General features: G+C 36.7%; 1 protein-coding gene across 5 annotated transcripts in view; it reads left to right on the forward strand.

Annotated features, from left to right (window-relative positions):
• Positions 1-21,590, forward strand: part of PKP4 (plakophilin 4) — a 101,489-nt gene that overhangs the window by 46,892 nt on the left and 33,007 nt on the right. For 2 of the 5 annotated variants that reach the window (XM_056349347.1, XM_056349348.1), the window contains 6 exons: positions 6,778-6,812; positions 11,514-11,639; positions 11,802-11,992; positions 12,790-13,342; positions 17,514-17,705; positions 19,267-19,487. In XM_056349347.1, the coding sequence (XP_056205322.1) occupies positions 6,778-6,812; positions 11,514-11,639; positions 11,802-11,992; positions 12,790-13,342; positions 17,514-17,705; positions 19,267-19,487 (1,318 nt within the window). Of the gene's footprint in view, positions 1-6,777; positions 6,813-11,513; positions 11,646-11,801; positions 11,993-12,789; positions 13,343-17,513; positions 17,706-19,266; positions 19,488-21,590 lie in introns of all 5 variants that reach the window. The other 3 variants (XM_056349349.1, XM_056349350.1, XM_056349346.1) reach the window with 2 other exon arrangements.

Here is a 21,590-nt window from a genome sequence, read left to right on the forward strand (position 1 = left end):
TTTTATTTTATTACATTTTAGATTGTAGTGATACCTTGTGAACTTAATTTCAGAACTTGAGAATGGACTGTGTTAGGTTTGTTCTGCTGTTTTTCAAAACAGCATCAAGTGGCTTTTCCTCTGTCTTTACTGTTTGATTGAACTTTGAAATGTCTTTAATTTAGAATTGTCTTAGAAAGTGAACTTGTTTTTTTCTTATCTTTAATTTCTGCTAATTCTAGAGTAGGAAAAAAGAAAAAAAAAGGAAAAAACAAGAACATAACCATTGGTTTATGTAATATCAGCAAATATTCAGGATTTTTTCATGTTTTCTTCACAGCCTGGTCAGATTTGCTTTTTTGACTGTACCTACATGTTAGACAGAACTTTCCATTGATGTGTTTCCTTCTGGTTTGTACACTCTTGCTCACTTCAGGTCTTCAGGCAGTCTTGGGAATGTAAATACATTAAGAATCATGTTATAGGTATTTTCATTAGTGGTTAAGGTGACATACAACCTTTGATGTGTATGCAGTATGTGTTGCATATTTTTGAAGTAGTAGTTTTACCAGATGACTTCAGGAAGCACTAGAGGGTCCCCTACTCTTAACTAAAAGAGTCACTGTATTTCCAGTCAGTCCATCATTTAATAAGGCTATTTAAGGTGCTTACCCTAGTTGAGTGGGTGATCAAAAACACTTACCTTCTGATACAGAAGGCATAATTCCAAGTCCAGTACTGAATGCTGTGTCTTTCTTTTGGCACTTCAGCTGCGGCACTCAGACAGCATCAACTCTTCGTTTAAAATTTAGAGATGCTTATTTTTTACATGTCTACATTGAAAATAAGTGAAACTTGCGAAGTTTCTTGTTATAGCTCCAGTATTCATATTTTTGTTTTCTGTTTACCCAGACTGTGAGCCTTTCTGAAATTCTGTCAAAGCTTTTAAATGCCAGTAGAACTGAGGAATTTGGGGATTTTTATGCAATTTGCTGATGTTCAAATATAAAAAAAAATATTGTAGCTTACTGATGAGTTTTCTGGTGATAAATTGAAGAGTGATGATTTAATATTGACTTCAGCTGCATATGTAGATACTTACTATCCTACCAGTAGATTGGGCTAAAAAACGGGATTGTTATTTTTACTGTGAATGCAAATCTACTGCATGCTGCGGATTGAGATGCAGTAAGCAACTGCGTGTCAGCTGAATTATGGTCACTGCTTGTACGAGTGCTTATGCAAGATGACCTGAAATTGCTAGCGGATGGTGGTGATGGGTGAGGTGGCACGTGTTAACCTGTCACCTTCTGAAAATGCCTGTGTCATGGTAGTTGCTGTGGGGCATCGTTTAGCTCAGCTAAATCATGCTTGAAGGACTGTTAATTCTTTCTGAAGACAGTCAAACATGCCAGACACCTGCATTTTGAATTGCTGTTTTGTGGTACCAGTAAGAAGACAGTGGTGATGGGTGGTATGCTGCTGACTGCGTGGGGTCAGATGGCATAGGGGGCTGTATGGCAGCGGTGGGCTGGTGTCCACCATGCCCAGATGTTCTGTGTGCTGGGGGGGGCTTGGGAGGCTTAGTTGCTTTTGAGCATTGCATTTCAACTTGAAATGCCATACTTCAGTACAAGTAACCACATTTGGGTGTAGTATTCTAGATACAGTTTTCTAAATACATACCCAGAGTGTTAGTGCTGGCCTGTGTCAGCTGAAAACCTCTAGCAAGTCACAGGACCACTGGCTTTTGGTGGCAGAGCTGTTTAATTTTTGTATGGAGGCCATGTCTGTGGTACTTGGTACATTGTCTAGCAGAGTAGGTACAGGAATTAGGCATATTCATTAAATCAAGGAGATAGTTATTAGAAAAGCTGAAGACTGAAAATTACCTCATTTTGTTAAATTATTTGTGAGAACTTCTACTAACCTGTATCAACAAGAAAAACAGAAATATGAAATCTCATTTCATTGGATGGTTGCCAGTTGCTTGCAACGTGTATTACAAGTTTATGGAGTTTAATATATGCTATTGTATTAGGGAAAAATCACCCTACACCAAGAATTCACAGTTAGAAAAAGCTTTAAGCTGAGATACTGTGTATAATTGTAAGCATGTTCTTGATGTAGATATTTAAAATGGGAGAGGAAGGACAAGTGAAACAATACATTCAGTCTTAACAGGCCCCTTGAGTTTTGGCTGACAGCTCCGCCTAAGCAGCAAGCATGAATCCCTGCGAGTAAACTATTTACTACTGGGTGCCTGACAGAACAGATGTATTCCAATGATGAAAGCTTAGCCAAGCAGTAAACAAAAATACTAAAGAAATACATGTGAAGTACGTACATTTTTCAGTGGAATTATGTATTTAACTTTTTACAGCTTTTCACCATATTAGAAATATTTAATAAATAATGCTTAAGTTTTTCAGCTGGTGCCTTTTTTTTTGATGAAAACAGCGGTATATTAAAGCAGTTAAGCAATGGAAATCACTACTTCTCTCAAGTGGTACCATTCAAATCACAAATACATTTAATCTTTTGGAATATTTGCTAAGATAATAAGCTTAGACTGTTTTATATCATATATTACCTTCAAAAGATGTATGTAGCACTGAGAATTTAACTGTCCTGTCTAGAAACTGAAGTTCATAGTTGTGTTTACATAAGTTTTTAAGAATAGCATACTGCTTAAGACATCTTAACAAAAATCAGAAATCTGCAATTTTTTTAAAATTGTGTTGTTCCTGTAGCCTTGCCATCCCATACACAGGTACTGGCGGAGACCTGGCTGTGACCCTGATCAGCCAGTTCTGCCGTTGAAGTGTGGCCAAACCATTGAGCTGTCATAGCCATTTGGCTAAGATGAACGTTGACCTCCTTTTCTAGCTTGGAAATGGAAAGCTGGAAGGTGTTTATTTGAGAACTTTCTCTTGAAGAATGTAAAATGGTACTAGTGATACTTCATACATTTTGTCTCTAAATGACTGCATACAAAACCTTTTCCATTTATCAGATGATTAGGTTTTTTTCCAGATTGGCAGCTGGTTCAATTTTGTGTCTAAGACATCAGCTTTGAACTAAAGCTGTAAGATGACAATGGAAAGGTGTGAAAAGAAGAAAGGGACAGAAGAGAACCAGCCAAACAAAAAAAACAGAAAACAAACAAAATCTGGATACTTAGGAAATACAAGTGAGGAAAAAAAAAGGAACAAGAAAAAATTAATAGATTTATTTCAGCAGAGTTTGTATGCGTGCTCCATCCTCAGTTACCAACTGTTTGTATTACTGGTCAAAAAAATTAGTGTTTCAGTGTATGTATTTTATATGCACTTGGTGTAGAGTTATGTTTTTATTTCACTTAGTCTGTGCGCTCTTGTGAAGCAGATTGAGAAGGGAAGAGAACATTTTTTCATGTGCATGACTCTATTGCTGGTATTTTATCTATGCTTTCCCTCCATGGCATTTAAAAATAGCTGCTATATGGTAGTAATATTTATATCTTAACTCCTTTCACTGAAAACTATATTCATCATACCAAACTGTTCCAAAAGAAGAATATAACTTCTACATGTTTACCCTACTAACCTAATTCTTTTTCAAGGATAATAGTGGGCTAATATTAAGTATTTTTAGAAGTGCAGTGCACCATGTATGGGCTCTCTCTAGATGTAGTACATGGTAATATCAGGACAAGACAATATAATGACTAGTTAATGAAAGCAGCCGTTGGTAGTGCAGTATTTCACCACACTGGTTTTTAAACAGTGGAATAAAACGCATTAGACTTACTTATCAAAGCAGAAAGATTTAACTTCAAAACATTTCTTCTGTAAGGTGACACAATGAGATGATTAAGTTGGTAGATGTTGGGCTTCAGCAAAAATAATGAGTCAAATTAAACTCTTAACCCGTCTAATTGTTCATGAAGTAGCTTTCTACTTATGACCCATAGTCAGAGCAACGTTTATTGTTCCTAAGTCCTGTACATGTAAAGAATGTTCAATTAGCCAGATGTGTTGGGTAAGGATATGTCTGGGGGGTTTAAAATCGTATGTAAGGGTAAAGTATTTCTGTATGCTTAGCACTTTTTACCTTGGCTAGCACCACAGAATGATGTCATCTCATTTTAAAGATTTGAGTTTCCAGGAAGTCAGAAGAATAAAGGAAAAGGTGAAGAGTGTTAAACTTTTGTTGTTCAGGTAGCATGAGAATTCTGGGCCCAGTGCTCACAGTATCTGTCCGATAGTCTTCATATTTCTTCATTTCAGTGGCGGAAAGTATTAATGAATAGGCTAACAGTAACTGATTAAAGGACCCATTATATCCAAGTTTGCTTTGTAAAGAGTAAAGGATATACTCAGTAAAAAAATCATGTACGTTAACTGACATTGGGAATTCAGCTTTCCTTTTTTTTTTTTTTTTTTTGCAAGCCAGAAAACAGTGCTAAGTTGCACAGAATTTTATGGCATGTAATTACAATTCCCAAAATACCCTAAAGAAACAATCTGGAGTTAATGCACTAATTAGATTCAGTAGTAGTGTACTAGAAATGAGAAATATTTTTAACTTTTTGTTTAAATTGAATGAACTTTAGCTCAAGGCTGTGCAAAAACTGAGGTTTGGTGGTCTTGGCATTGCTTACTGCTCTGGAATAGCCAGGTGGTGGTAGCACTGTTCCTGTGCTGTAGAGTTCCTGGGGTCTGTGGATACTTCGGGTTTTTCACAGAGCTGTCTAGCTTGTGTGCCACGTTCACTTAGTCTGTTCTTCTGCAGAAAAAGTTGTAATAGCTTAAGAAATAACCATCTGTAGCCGTTTATGAGCTCCTGTTAGCTGGAGGCTATGAGCTTCTTTCCTGAAACACCTTAGCAGGTTCTGTCATGCAAAATCTGGGTTTGTTTAAATCCCAATTTAAACTATACCACTAAAAGTAGTTTAAACTAATCCACCTGACTTTGCACTCGACTGGAGCGACAGAACTCACAAGGTCACAGTAGCTGAGTTTTGGAGGAGAGAGCAGTGATGTTTGTTGTAGAGCAAGTTGTTAAACTATCCTAGTTAAACCCTCGGGATGATATTCAGTTGAACTAGTTGCGTATCCTGGTTAGGCTTGTAGTTTCATTTTGTTTATGTACTTATTTAGTGTTTCTGACATTGGACTTGTGTCCCAGTACTCTGAAGTTATTTCATCGTTGTCTAAACTTAAGATATGTGTGCTTCTGGGCTTGGACAAGTTGGTCCTTCAGGAAAGAGAAAATATCTGCAAAAGTTCAGGCGTGCATCTGAATTTGATGGTATCAGTGTTTGAGCGCTCTCCACAAGCATCTCGGAAATACAGTAGAACACAAAGAAAACTGTGAAGTCAGATGAGCCTGAAAGGTCTCAATCTGGAGTTCAGCTCTTCACCTGTAATTCTGTACACCTAGTTTCAGTCTATTTAACTGGTCCACTTTATGTACATACTAAAGAAAAAATCAGTGTAACACCCCAAAAGACACTAAAATTGTTGACTGAGGGAAGGAATAGCCAGTAAGTAGTAAAGTAGATATGAAGTTGGCTTTCAGTCACTTCAAGCCTGCATTCAAATTCTCCTTTTTCTTTACGTTTCATTGTAATTGTAGTTTAGTTTGTACTCATATGCAAGTTTAGCACCCTTTTATACACAAATACTTTGTTTCCAAAAAAGGCTCCTAAATTATTGTTCTTATTTTTAGAAAATAAGTATCTGGTGGTGTTTATGTTGCTGTGCTAAAGTTTTTTGTAATTAGTAGCTGTGGTAGAGAGAAGTAAAATAAATAATACTAACTTAGGAGCAGATACATCTTACCCAAAGTCACAGTTTCATGCTGATATTTAGATATCATCAAATCTCATGGCCTTTCCTGTTTTTCCTTTGAACAGCTTTTTGTTTGGCAAATAGCTGCTTATAATCATTGCAAAAATCACTTAATATTCAAAGTTTGATAGTTCATATGTAGAGTGAGGAAACTACATTTTTTTTATGGGAGAACATATCTAGTTTTATAATGCATGGATTAATTTTGCATTTGTCTGCAAAGGTAGCCATGCATCAGTATTGTTAACTACACATGAACATTGCTTTGTAGAAGAAACAAAATGGTTAAGAAAGTTTGATATAAAATAGTTATTGGAAAAATACAAGAGAAGTAGGGCTTTACACTGATACTAAACACCAACTCCATCTTATGAAATAATTGTTTCCTGAGGCCTCTCTTGAACCTTAACAATGTAAAATCTGTTACCTGTTTACACTGAGGTGTGCATGTATGTCAAATGGTTTGATTTCTCATATGCAAAATATCAGAATTCTTTCTGGAAAACTGGAATATGAAATAACAGTAAAAATTGTAGGTTTGTTTCTGTTCAACTGTAGAAGCAAAATGCCCTAGACCCTCCCACGCGCAGTGACTGCTCCTATCTTTGCAGTGGTTGGTTTGCTGCTGATCATACATATATAACTGGGAACACTTTCTGTATATGCTATTGTATTTACATCGTTACACCTTAAATTATAAGTGTGTGTCATAAATCATGTACGCTCCTTGATAATTTGCTGTAGTAAGTTACAGGGCATTCCCACTGAATAATACAAAATCAAAATCAATAACCAATGGTTTAGGTGCCCGGTATTATGTGCTGCAGAATATTATTTATGTGGGCTATTGAAATTTTGCTGGGGTTTTTTTGTACAAATTTGTATGCTTCGGTTAAAAAAAAAATAAAATCCAAAGTACCCACATGGTTCATTTTCGTGATAATGTTTTTTCTTTCTGCAGCTCTACTGAGAAGTCATTTCCTTGGAGATCGTCAGGTATTATCTTTTATGTGTACATCTTGCTTTAAGCCCCAAAACCTTCATTTTATTGGCATTCTTTGCTTGTCTTGAAGTCAACTGAACATCAGCAGCAATGCTATGTATCTTTTTCAAGTATCGTTTCTAAAGTGTAACATGAACATCTTCTTCCTCACACATGAAGAAACTGTTGTGTTCCTTTGTTACTGTAAAAGGTTGGTTTGCTTAGAGGTAGTTGCAGGTACTTTTCTCACACCTTGTTGTGCCTTTGCATTTTTGTGTGAGATGTGACTGCAACAAGTCCTTGTATTGGATCTCCTTTGCAATTAATTAAAAAATGCTTTCAGTTCTTTCCCATGGCAACTAAGGATAGTGAAAAAAAACCTCTATGTTTTAAGCTTGAAAACTGATTTTCTTTTTACAGATAACCTTACTTAATTGAAAAAAATCTCCAATAAGCGAAGGTTTTTCTAAGGGTGCTTTTTCTATTTTTGAATCTCAGGATAGCTTCAACTTTCTTTCCAAAACAAGGAACATTTGTCTTGTACTTCAACATCTGCTTCTGAGTATACTGGGAGGAATGGATAGGACTGTATCTTAAAAGTGACTTTCAGGCGTCTGTTGAAATAATTCAATCTGTCCTTTACAGATCAGAGCATTTGACTATAGTTAAGTTTCTTGCATCAGTTAAAAGTATTTCATATTGGAGAGTCAGTCTTCTGAACAGTGGTAGTCTCTTCGGAGTGATGAAGCGTATGTGCAGAAGTTAACGTGTGAAAACCACACAGCAGGACCAGAAATGGGACCTTGACTCCCTGCGAATTGCTTTTTGCACTGGATCATATTTCTTTAATTCAATCATGTATTCTTGACAGAATGTCATATTAAGCAAAATGTTTAACGTAATCAAAATGCAATTAGCATTTTAGGTAGCTTGTTAAAAGCTGTATTAACCAAGTTCTGCATAGCGTTAATATCTCTTTATATAAGGCTGATGCATACTTGTTTAAAAGCTATCCGGTTTCTGCTGTACAAAGAATAACACATTGCAGTTAGCTGCCTGTTCACTTAAGCATGTTCATCATTATGATAATTGTGACTATTTTAGGTAAATAAGTCTCTCAAACTATCTACTTTCCCTTCCCCTCCCTGTTTATTTGTTTTATTTAGAGACTAAGCTCTTAAATTTGTGTATAACTGTGTTTACATGGTTTCACTTGCCATCACGGTATCACCTCAGCTGAGGTGAGGCACATATTATCTTTTTTCCTTTTGTTTAAATCTAATATTCTCAACAGCCTACTTGGAATTTAAATTTTGCTAGTCATGGTGGTATTCTCAGGTATTCTTTTAGCAGTGTTTTTAAACAGAAGTCAAATTAGTTCTTTCAGGTAATCGAGAAATTAGTTTTGCTTATTCTTTCAATGTGAAAAATTTTTTGTGAGGTTTTGTTTGATTTGTAGTTTTTTTTATCATACTACTTCCCCTGTTTCTATAATGTTCCAGTGAGGTAAAGATACCTTCTACACAGGTCTTGGTCATTGCTTTACTGGTTTATCTCATCCAACGACATTACATTTCTTTATTTCTTCGGTTTTTCATGTAACTTAGTCTGTGTCTATGGTTTGTTTTTCTTCTTTATTTCTGTTAGTTCCTTTCTGACTTTCATCTATCCAGCTTCTATTTTTTCCCCTGTAATTCTTTCCTCCCATTTGTGTGTTTCTTATCTTCAGAATCTCTTGTGCACATCCCTGCTAACAAAAAAACCTGATTTCTGTTTAAATACTATATATATTAATATAAGTCTAGATGTATATTTCTTAGATTTCTGTGTATCTAAAGTAAGGCTTTTCTGGAGTAATTGCTCAGAAGCAGGCATGTGGGGGAAAAAATATTTTTTGCTTAGAATTTCCTGATACATATTTCATTTAATGTATACATTTATGTTATGATTGTAGCATGAATATAAGTTTTACTTACTTACAGATTCACTCTTGAGCTTTGTTTTGAAGAAGTGTCACTAGACTTGAGCACTAAAGTGCACTTTACCAACTGCATGCTGAAAAGTACTGAAGTTAAAGATGAATGAAAACACTACCTTAAATCACCTTTTTTTCCTGACTGCAGATAATAGTTTATATAAAAAAAAAATCAGTGGTTTATGTGATGTGACCATACCTGTAATTGCTTAATGCATCAGTAGAATTAAACAGAATTTTTTAAAGAAATGCAAAATGATGTTGTTTTGCACATGCTTATAAATAGAATATTAGATCAGCAACCATTTATAAAGGGCTATTATTTTATTCAGGGCACTCTCCTCATGATTTATAGTAGCAGGGAGAGATTGAAAGACAACAATTCATTTTATTGTGCATTCTTGCCTTTGTTAGAGAGCCTAAACAATCTTTATTTTTAAGCCTTGTGAAAGCATTTGCTTGGTGGCAAATGTGTGATGGAAGCGAGGTTTTGGTTCAGACCTCTGTCTTAGGAACATCTGTACGGCACTGCACAATTGAACTTTATTCTTCCTATGTGTTTTCTCCCAAAATTGATTATTTGTCAGTTTGACGTTGATTTAGTATCATGTAATATCAAGTAATTAAAATAACAGGGCCTTGTATTATTTAAACAGAAAACATGGAACATTAGAATATTGAAGTTGAAAATAATTGTAATTTAAATGTTTCAGTCCCTGCAAGTATTTTATTCCAAAGAATATCTAGTACCCACTGATGTGTGTTATGATCAGTTATCAAGTTAGTGTAACAGGAGCTGTGGAAGTGAGTTATTTCAGTGTTGCTTTTCTGTATCATTTCTAAGCACACTGACAATAAAATTAACGGCAGTGTAGTAACACTTCCTATTAAATCTTAATTAAATTTGGTCATAATACTCCTATTATAATAAATTAATTAGCGTCAAATTATACTAGATGGTTTGGACCTAAGAATGTACTACTGATAAATAACTCTGCTGGCTGCCTGTAATTTCTAAAATTTATTGGGGTGTTTTTTAGTAGTTTGGTATTTTTAATCTGATATTTCAATAGTGTTCAAACATTCCTCATAATAGCAATTAATGAGTTACATTTTTAGTATGAATGTTCTGTTATGGCTAATTGTGCAAATAGTGAGACAGCAGCATTTTATGTACAGCTACCGGTAAAAATCAGAGTATTTATTTACAGCTTGATACGTACAAATACCATTTTTGGTTTTTTCTTGTTTTCTTGTTTGTTTCTTGGTTTTTTTGCTTCTTGCTTTTTGTTTCTCCTTTAAAGTACACTGTGATAGCAACTGTTATAAAGAATTTCCAATAGCTCATCTGTCAGGGTATTTTGGGCGTTTTTTTGTTAGATTTGCGTGGGATTTTTTTTCCAAAAGTACCACTAGATTTTATATCAGAGTATTCTCTGTCAGTTTGAGAGAGTTTTTGTAGCTATTGCATGGAATTTATTTTTCCATCTTCCTCCTAGCTTCAGATTTCTGCAAACTCCTAACAGTTTTGCCTCTTTCTGTTACATGCTGTTAGATACATTTTCAAAGAGCACTTGGCAGGCTTCACTGTCCACAACTCACAACTTTTGACATGAAGCAGTCGCAGAAGTTTTTACTAGACTGTTGCTTCTTAGCATGTTTCTTTTGGTTTCTGCTGGAGGCTCATTCATAGATTTCTTCAGCAAGAATTTAAATATCTGGTGTTACCTTTAAACATAACCCACATTTCCTACTCCCCTTCTTCAGGGGAGGTATTAGGAAAAATTTCTTCACCAAAAGAGTTGTCAAGCACCGGAACAGGCTGCCCAGGGATGTGGTGGAGTTCCCATCACTTGGAGGTGATGTGTGTAGCTGTGGCGCTGAGGGACATGGTTCAGTGGTGGGCTTGGCAGTGCTGGGTTAACGGCTGGACTCAATGATCTTAAAGGTCTTTTCCAGCCTTTCCATGAACTATTCCAGACTGCATCTCAGATGCCTGTTCTTCATCAGTAAGTGTAACGTGATGGCAACTGAATGCTTAATATTTCTGTCAAAAGTAATTTTGATTCATGTTCTCTTACTGCTTCGTGTCCTCATCTTTGTCCTTTTTTTCCAGACTAGGTTTAAATTTTTCATCTCTTCGTAATAGTGTTACGATGTCTCCTTTGCTTTCTCTTGTGAATGAGGACACTTTCCTTTGCTGTCTGTAAAGTTCAGCCAGTATTCTTAGAAATGAAGTTAGCTTAAAAGTTGTTAAAAAGTAAACATTTGGATAATAGTGTATGAAGTAAAAATTGTATATAATTTGCAGCAGCTTTTTGTTGATAATACAAAACCAGGGATGAAGTTCAACTCAGGCTTTTGCTTATGAAGGTCTTAAGATTGTAGGATCTTAAAACAAATGATAGCTGTCCTCTCTGTGCTACACCGCAGTTGCACAATGTTTCTACTCTGCAAAGCATACTTACCAGGAATCACATTTTTCATTAAAATAGGTTTGAGCATACATTTGAAAAATTAGAATTGTAGAATTACATAAAAAATACAAGAAACATGATTCTCATACACTAGTATTAACATTCTTTTCATTTAGTTTGGTAGGTGGTACCTGTCTGCCAGTAGACTCTGTTTATGTTGAAAGGAAGTTCTTCATTAGAATGTGTGAGAAATTTATCATGTGTGTTTGCAGGAAACTTCCATATGAAACATTGGATTTATCTTAATTAATTTATTCTTTCAGATCCTCCGACCTCCAGTGTAAACAAGCCTCAAGTGTCAGAGAGTGTTCATACCAATGCCTATGACATTAGGACAGAACCAGAACAAGGGAACCTCTACTCACCAGAACAGACATCTCTCCATGAAAGTGAGGGTCTGTTGTGTGCATTTTAAATATTAGAATGCATCTCTGTATTGACTGTATAAAAATGTAATACAGTTATTAATGCAACAAATAACAAAGTTATATAATTTATTTTTTTTTAAGTTCTTCGATGCTTTTATTCTTATGCTGGCTTTGTATCTGCAGGGTCTGTAGGTAACTCAAGAAGTTCAACACAAATGAATTCTTATTCTGACAGTGGTTACCAGGAAGTAAGCAGTTTCCATAACAGCCAAAACTTAAGCAAATCAGAAAACAGGCAGCAGCATTCCCTTATTGGAACCACTAATAACCATTTGGTGAGAAGCTCGCGAGCTGAAGGGCAGACATCAGTCCAGGTATGCTCGAAATAGTGCACTTCATTTCTGTCTGTACACTGTCTGTACCACGGTTTTACAGGCAGTAATTGTATAGCTGGACCTACCTTTGTATAGGCTGGAATTAATGTTATTAAATTATGCTTTTATTTAACACCTTCTTCACTGGTTAAGAAGCAGAAATTATTTGTAGCAGACATAGACTTGTTTGCTGAAATCAGCATGCATGTGATCTGGTTCATTCACTGCAGCAGAAATGATCTAAAACATCTGAGAACTGACTGCAGAGTATGGTGCTAATAGAATATCAAGAAAGTGTCACTCATTTAAAATTCAGTAGCTATATTGGGGAATACCTCCTAGAATTTAGCCTGTTTGTAAACATAGTGCTTAAAGGAAGATGGTGTTTGTCTTCCTGTACCTTCTCCTGTTTCTGGCTTCTTTTGGCCTCCTGTTTCTTTAATCAGCACGACGGTAAGACAGTAATGGACAGAACTTTATTAGCTTATACTAGAACTCTTCAGTTACTGTTCCTGAGTTTCCAAAGTGGTAGAGTGGTGAGGATAGAAAGCATAGGTATTAACATAGAAAGCCAAATAAGAATGAGGAGCAGATGGGTTATTTTTAATGTTGAGAAATGCTGGTTAGAAAAAAGGTTATAAGAAGGAATTACGTTTAGTGTAAAAGCTACTCTTCAGCTGCTTTTATATATTGTTAAACTGTGTGCATTTCTTGTTGACTTCTGTGTCTTATTGGAGAAAGGTATCTACTACATGGTCTAAATGATAAAACTAATATGTGTTTTTGTTTTTAAACAGCCTTCAGTCAATATTGCTACCAACCGAGTCATGAGACGTGTCAGTTCAGTCCCATCCAGAGCACAGTCTCCCTCTTACGTGGTCAGCACAGGTGTTTCCCCTTCAAGGGGGTCGCTGCGAACATCTCATGGGTACGGTTCTCCATCAGTTACTGAGCAAAGATCCCTTGCTTCTCATGCATATTCATCCACTACACTGCCAGTACAGCGAGCAGCATCCCCATATGCTGCACAGAGACCTGCCTCCCCAACGGCCATGCGGCGTATCGGCTCGGTTACATCCAGACAGACAGGCAATCCCAACGGCGGGACTTCCCAATACCAACCGTCGGTCAGAGTTGGCTCTCCTCTTGCCCTTACTGACATACAAACTAGAGTAGCTTCTCCATCCCAAACTCAGCTGGGATCTTCTTCCCCAAAGCGTTCTGGCATGACTGCTGTTCCACAGCATTTGGGAACAACACTGCAAAGAACAATTCATGACATTGAACAATACGGACAGCAGTATGATATATATGAGAGAATGGTCCCTCCGCGTCCAGATAGCCTTACAGGTTAGTAAAAAGGTAAAGACACAGCTTAAAACTTGGTATACACCTACAACTGTAGAAAACCTGTAATGCAATAGTCACTTTATGGATGAAATGTTACAGCACCAGGACATAACTGAGGTGGATGTATCAAATCAGTTGTAAATACTGATGTCAAACACTATGTATCAATCATAATGCAAGTTCCCTGTGAATACTGTCTTTCCCTTTAATTACTAGATTGCTAGCCATCCATTAAATTAAATCACATATTTTAAGTAGCTAAGTGAAATTCTGAGTCTTTCAAATAGAGGCATTTCAGTATTTTCAAAGATAAAGTACATTTAAATTTATGTGCAGGTTGTACATAAAGTAAATATACTAGGCTGGAGCTAGTTTTGTGCCTAGTTCTTTCTTAAAACATGTAACTTAGTACCACTGAATTTTAGTCTTTTTTTCCCCTAATATTTCTAGGCTATTTCAAAGTACTTTAACTTAAATATAGGTAAACATTGTAATATTAGCTTAAAATAAATTCCTAGAGGTAGTTGTTATGAAGATGCAGTTAGTTTGCATTTTAAGTTCTCTGTGTTCCTGGTTTTGTTCTGGCCTTCATCTAAGTGAGCACATACAAGTTTTTGCAGTTAAACCATATGCTGTTTTGAACAGACTGTAATGTCTCTTGTCCTTTTTAAACTATTATACTACAGGAAATCCCAACATATTCCTTAGGAAAAGGTGTAAACTGTCTTCTCTCTCACCTTTGTTTGCAAGACATGGTAATCTAACAGTTTGATAAGGGTGGGGGGAAATCTGTTTGCCATGAAAGGCTATTCGATAGTTTAAATGAATGCATAATTTGCAATGTAACAGCAGTCTTGTACTCTTAAAATGTTACTAAGGTACTTCACAAATACCCCTGCCTGAGGATATCACTTTGTCTAAACAAGTGAACTGATACATCTTTAGAAAAAATGAGTTACTGGGATAGTGAATCAGTAATTCAGAAACAGATGCTTTAAATGTAATACTTTTAGTATTAAGGAAATAAGTAGCAACTGTAATTGAAATAAGTGAGCAAGTTTAGAGAGCGTCCTGTAGCCATCTTCACTGTAATTTTTACAGGAAACTTGAAATGGTATGACTTCCCTCTGCTCTGTGTTATGAACTATGAGTAAGAATCCCTCAGTATTGTAAAAAAAACTCTTACATTTTCTAGTATAAATTAGTTTTCATGTTTCTTTAAATGGAACGGTTTCATATAATGCCTGAAATCTTAAACTCAAATTTGTATTTGACCAGTTTTCTGAAAGGAAGTCTGGGTATGGGAGCAGGTTAGTGCTGTAGCAGCCTTTAGCATAACCCAGAACTCTTCCCTGCTCTGTGACCTGAAGGAGAGGATGGATATATGGTCAGGTCCTCTCTTGCTTCTGTGCTTACAGTCTGTAAAAAGAGTACCTGTGCTCTGGGAAAACCGTACTATTAACAAGATGAGTGTCTTCCCAGGGGACAGCGTCACCACCTGGGAGGCAAAGGCCCAGCCGCCCCCTTTGCATTGGACGCCACTCCGGTTGCCTGCTGTGCTGTTCCCCCTGTTTTCACCACCTATAGGTGTGTCTTCTTAGTGATGGCCTGCGAGACCCCCAAAGGTTTCCTGGTGGACACTGCAATAGAGCAGGTCTGTGATTTTGAGGGGAAGAATACCCAGATGCGGGATCCATTTGGTTACACATCACTACTTAATTGTATTTTTAAGGTGTTCCATAGTCTCCATAATTTCTTTGTCTTGCATAGTTAACTCAGCATATTCTATTGCTTCAATAGCTGCTAAAGCTTTAGTGCCTACAGTAGTAATGCCAAAGTGGAGAAAACAGTATTAATTTTATAAAATAGTTTAAAAAAATATTTTAAAATGAAAAATTATGCTGGCTTTGTGCCCTACTTGAATTTGCAAATGACTAATTTAAATTTTTTAAATGTTTGCCTTGGCTATACCAGCCCTATGTTACATGCTTATTTGTTAACTTTTTTCTAACTCTGTTAACAATTTATGCTTTGAAGTAGTGAGTAAATGTTGTAGATAAACTCTGCATATAATTTCAGGCAAGAAAGATGACAATAAATTATGTTGTAAGATTGAAAAATTTAGGTTAGCAGTCTAGGAAGGGAAGCATGAGGAATGCTGGTCTGAGACCAAGTGGGATGTATGTGATTGTCACACATATTTACTGTAGTACAATGGGAAGTATATTTGGCCACGTTTACTGTGAAGAATTTAATTAAAAGAACAAAACTGCTGAAATTACAGAATAAACTAAGAATGCCAAGAGCAGAAGGAGCTCGAGTCGCGTTCAAAAGGGGTGAAGGGGAGACTAGGTCGTTGCAAGATGCAGTAAAGAAAAAGTCAGAGAGTGGAAGAGGACCCTGTGGCAAGGTAAATCTGAGAGGCAAAAGCAGAAGTATTGCGCAGTTGTTTCAAAGGAAGTAAAAATTCAAGAGACTAGAATACAGACATTAAAAATAAAAGCTTTTCAAAATGAAAGAGAATTTTTCTGGTAGAGTAATACTCAAAAACCAAGTTGGTGTAGGTGGCAAAGGTGTTGTGTAGCAATTATGTAAGTAAACTAAATTTGAAAATACGTGTTTGTTTGACTTAAATTTTATTAAGTATGAGCATCTGAGGCTTGTTTAGCACTTTGCTAGCTAAAGGCTTGGCCAAGAAAACTGTTAGTTAGAGCGTATAAAGCAGTGAAACAGATGATACAGAAGAGTGGGAAATTAGCGAGGAGTATTGAAATACAGGAATTCTGAAATGCTTCCAAAATAATTTTTTAGGAGTTAGGGGTAAGGGAGCAACTGATGAGTGCAGAAGAGCTTTTTGTTTGGGTGGTGCATCCTGTTAGTTGCAAAAGCACTGTGCTCTCAGAGCAGTACAAAAGCTGACAAAAAATCGGGTAGGAAATGGTGAAGAACTCTCAGAAAGTAAATTAATTCCATTTTTCCACTACCCGGTTTAGTATATTAGTGCTTCTCTGTAGACTCTGGAAGTACAACATATAAAATGGGGGAACTAGGATGCTTTAGAGAAAAGCATTAAAAATAGATGAGAAGGTTGGTGGAGAGTTAGCTAGTTAGTACATTGCCCGTATCAGGAAGCAAAGTCTGTGGTCAGTGGGAGAGGTGGTGTTATCTGTCAAAAAATGTTCCAGGGCTGACAAAGAAGAAATATGGGATTAAGACTGTACCACTGACCTCCCGATCAGGATGGCAACAGTGAACTTAATAGGAGATTGGTTGCTAATTCAGTTAGCAAAATCGTAAGGGGAACGATGCGTCAGTGCTGGTTACAGAAATCCAGTAACACACCAGCATGCACGGAAAGAAACTCTAGGCAACATGAATGAAATTTTAATGGAGCAGATAGAGGGGGAGCCTTCCCGAGGAGAAGCACATCTGATCTTGTGCAGTGCTACTCAAAATGCCGCCACTGAAAAGCTGTTCTGCACCTCTGCTGGTAATGTACTTGGGTCTAGCGCTGCAAAAGTGGTAGCAGGAGGCCCACTGCTGAGGAATTTTAAGTTAAATGAAACAGAGATAAGTTAAAAGGAACTCGAGGGGCAGCTGAAAGGCAAGGTGAAAAAAGAGATTCTGGTACAGCTGTGGCATAGCAATGTACATACACACACGCACACGTATCATGGGCTATTTAAACTTTTATAAAGACTTTTCTCCACATGCTTAAATCTCTGCTGCCACTACCGAGAAGATTTTTGCTCTTGCTGCTACATAGTGTTTCATTTTTAGGTTTATGAAGCTCTTTAAGCTGTGCCCTATTTCACTACTGTATTTTTGTCAGGGTCACAATTTACCTTGTCATTGCTGAATCTGTGCACTGCACATGCTGACTTAGCTTTTACTCTGTTTTAGACTTTCAGTTTTAAATGCTGCCAAAACACTTGAGTTGGAAAAATTAAAAGTTGCCAGTGTATGGACAGAACCTTTCATCAAAGGAGTGCTGCTTTGTCAATGAATCTTTCAGTATGGATCATGTAATAATGGAAAGAAGTTTAATGAATAAACGTTTATAACTGTAGATATAACTAACACCTTTCCTTGACTAAAAGAAGAAAGATTCAAGCATAACAGCTTTATTATTTTCAATTGATATGGGCCATGTCCCTCTTCTTGGTTTTAGGCCTGAGAAGTTCATATGCTAGTCAACACAGTCAACTAGGACAAGAATTACGATCAGCTGTATCTCCTGACTTGCACATCACCCCTGTCTATGAAGGCAGGACTTACTACAGCCCTGTGTACCGCAGTCCGAACCATGGAACTATAGAGCTGCACCAGGGATCCCAGTCAGCACTGTATCGAACAGGGTCAGGTGGGTAAAGGGCTCACAAGGCTCTGCCATCAGCTGTGGCCCAAAGGCAAGCTTCATTTACTTCCTGGAGTTTTCTTCTGGAACCTATGGCGTATAAGGGAACATACATGAGATATACAATGCCAGTTTAAAAGAAAAAAAAATAGATGTTATAAAGTAATGGAGATAGAAACTATGTTTGACTGACTTAAAATGACCAGCAGGAATTTAAAAGCTGTTGTGATGTTTGCAGGAAGTACCTGGGGCTATGCATCAGCTTAGGGTCAGAATGTTTTGTTTGATATCACACGCTCGGGTGCATCCAAGCAAATTGTATTTCATGACACAAAAAACTTGGTGCATCCTCTTGCATTCTCTGTGTATCGTTCCCTTACAAATACAGTTTGTTCATTTTTTTTTGTTCATCCATACAGTAAAATGACAGCTTGCACACTTAGATTCCCTACTGCATCTTTCACAGTAACAATACTGGTTTTACCCAACCTCCCAGCAAAGGATAATGTTAAGATACTATATCTGAAGATCATGTATTGACACTGAAATACTTCTGTACTATTTTATAGAATTGCTACTTGTATATTATAAAGTGCATAGGGATTAGATTAGGTTTAGAACTATTTTTCTGTAAAGAGAAATGAAACACATGTTGTAGTGCAGTTCGTTCTTTGAGGTTGATTAGTAATTTGTATAGTGGAGTAATTTCCAAAAACTCAAAATTTTTATTAGAGTGACTATCTAAGGAACTCTCTAGAAATAGTTATAGAGAAGTGTCCAATTCATATGTCATGTTTTCACATATTTGAAAAGTGCTTTTTAATGTTTTTTTAATTTAACTGAAATACTAAGAGTATGGAATGTTGGAGGCGGCAACGGTTTGTGCAGTTCTCCTGTCTTCTACAACATAAACAAGTTTGGTTTGTCAGGATGTGCCAATGAGGAAGTATGACTAGGAATTGGAAGTCTCTGTTCACTTGTCTACCTAATATCACTTCCTTTGGAAGAACAAAAGCTACCACAACAGCTCTGTTAAGTCAGGAAGATACATGTTCCTGTGTTTGAAAAGCTTAATCTTTGAAATCATCCTCTTGTTAGCTTTTGTCAGGGAAAATATACATGTCGTTGAGAAAAGGATAATATATCAACTATATAAATTTTTGTTTACTTATTTTTCCTTTTTAGTGAAGTTGGCAAATTGACATTACTGTCAGTAGTTGAATTTTATTATAAACCTTGAAAACATTTTACATCCTGATTTCTGCTTGGTGGCACAAGATGCATTTCTTACTTTAAATGCTTACTGAGGCAAGCTAAGGCATAAGCCTGATTCCACCAGACCTTCAGTTCTCTAACTAACCTCTCTGCCTTCCCTGGGACATTGAGTAATTGCTCCCTTGAATCTGGTGATAGCTTTCAACGTTGGTGAAAATATGGTGCATGTTTTTAAGATGGATTTTTTATTTTTAATTGTTGGGTTTTTTACTTACCCTTTTAACCACATATTGCCTCTCCTCTTCAATGGACATTTGTTACCTAGTTTGTTTTAATACTGATTTTACACTAGGAGTCGGGAATCTGCAAAGATCGTCCAGTCAGCGTAGCACACTAACATACCAAAGAAATAATTATGCTCTGAACACAACAGCTACCTACGCAGAACCCTACAGGTCAATGCAGTATCGACTGTCAGAGTCCAGTTATAACCGACTGCAGCACGCAACACCCGCCGACGATGGGACCACACGATCGCCATCCATAGACAGCATTCAGAAAGACCCCAGGCAAGTCCATTTGTGCTTTCAAGAATCATAAATATTTGCCGTAATAAGGTTTTGCAATACATTCCTTAACTATGTATGACATTTTGTTGTGGATATTCCAATTTTACATTGTTTAAACAATCACCACTGGTGTAGATACCAAGATCTATAAATGCAATCTACTTGTTACAGTAAGTAAGAGCAACTTCTGTGCATTTCATTGTTATTATTGTGTTTTTCTTCCATGTTTATTTTCATGTAGAAGTTACTACAGGAAATACTTGAAGTTCTATGAGAATTGACTGCATTATTCCAAATATTTTTTAATAACTCTGCAGAGCAACCTGTAATATTGTAGTTAGTTTTCTCTTTATGGGATTGAACTCAGGGCTTGAAAATTAGGAAGTACATACCTAAATATTTGAGTGAAGTTTTCATGAGCAGCCTCCTTAAATTTTGAGACAACATAGTTTTAAAAATTATATACAAATGTATCATTTTGAAAGCGAATACACATTCGTATTTTTAAAATAGTTACTAGTTTGATGTTGTAAACGTATGTACACAGTGTGGGCATGTGACAAGTGTAATACTATCATTACAATTAATTAGAGACACTGTTAATTAAAACCCTGTATTTTAAAATGGGAGTATCATAACCCAGTCAATGGAAGCCTTGGAGGTATGTGATTGCTAGAAATACCAGCCCATCCCCAGATTGCCAGCCTCATACTGGAGGATATGGACTTCAGGGATGCCTCAGGAGTCTTTCACACAAGGCACGAAATAAACTTTGAAAAAAGTGGCTTGTAGCTATGGTTGAGCTAGAGTCTTACCCTGAAATCTTTTGGGCTTCCTGCGTTACAGAAGGCTCACAGCATGATGCAGTTATTTTCTTGTTTGACCCTATCCTTCACTCTCAAATATAAAATCAAAGTGTTTAATAGGTTTTGTTATTGTGTTATTAGTGGAAATTAATATATTATTTTTAATAGATATTGAGAGACTGGATTAATTTCATTTAACTGCATGGTACATTCATCTAAGTGATGTTAAGAGGATAATCTTACCTCTGAGTAGTAATGCTTGCTAGCTGCATGCTGCTGCTGGCCTGTTCTGGCATGGCTTACAAGAAAAGTTACATATAGTAGGGATGCTTCACTTTTGTAACAAGGAGCTTTAAAGAAATTCTGACTCCGTTTTCATTGCTGATGAACCTTATCTTGTAATTTCACAGCAGAGTAGTTTTTACCTTACATTTTAATCTGTTCCAGTTTCTGATTTGCATATCGTGCTGTTGCAGAGGTTAGTCTGGTGTGTTACAGTAGTGTTGGACTGGGCTATTTGAAGGCATCGCTCTAGAATAAGAGTGGGGGAGCATTCAGAAAGTTACTAGTTTTATTGGAAAGGCATTTTTCCCTAGGGCCTCCCTGTCGTTAGTATGAAGAAATAAACCTCCAAGTTGCTGAGCAGTTCGGAGTAGGCACGGAGCTGAGATTTCACTTTTTGGTGGCTGTAGGAGCCCTGGGGAGACCCTGCTGGCCAGGCTGGCAATAGCCTTTGAAGAGCTCCCCATATACTGTTCTTGGAACACCCTTTTTTTTTCTTTTTTTTTTTTTCCCTTTTTTCCTTTTTTAAATTACTTGGATTTTTGACCATGGGAAAACTTTGCTTCCCTGCTCCCCCCACCCTAGTCTTCCTTGACACAAGGAAGATAGCCCAGAAAATATTAATGAGTGTATTTCTAAATCTGTGAATTTGGTATGGGTATGTTTTAATGACTTTTCCAGGACTTGTCTGCACAAAATAATTCTGCTTAATGAAGGAGATTTGATTGTAGTGATTTTAAGTTTACAATCCCTGAATAACGCAGGTTATGCAGCTTCCTGCATCTGATTATGAGGATGAAATTTCAGGCTGCACAGCTTTTTTTGAAGTATAATTGACTTCGGACTAGGAAGAACATTGAGCACCGAGAAAAAAATGTTGGGTGGAAGAGATGCCCCTGGGTAGCATTGTTACGTGGGTATCTGTTGCATTATATATTTAAGCTTAGGGAGAATCATGTAAGTAGCAGTGTTTGAGTTGCTATAATTTTAGTACATACATATTTGTGTGATCAACAACT

Source organism: Falco biarmicus, chromosome 8 (genome assembly GCF_023638135.1).
Source record: "Falco biarmicus isolate bFalBia1 chromosome 8, bFalBia1.pri, whole genome shotgun sequence".
Lineage (NCBI taxonomy): Eukaryota > Metazoa > Chordata > Aves > Falconiformes > Falconidae > Falco > Falco biarmicus.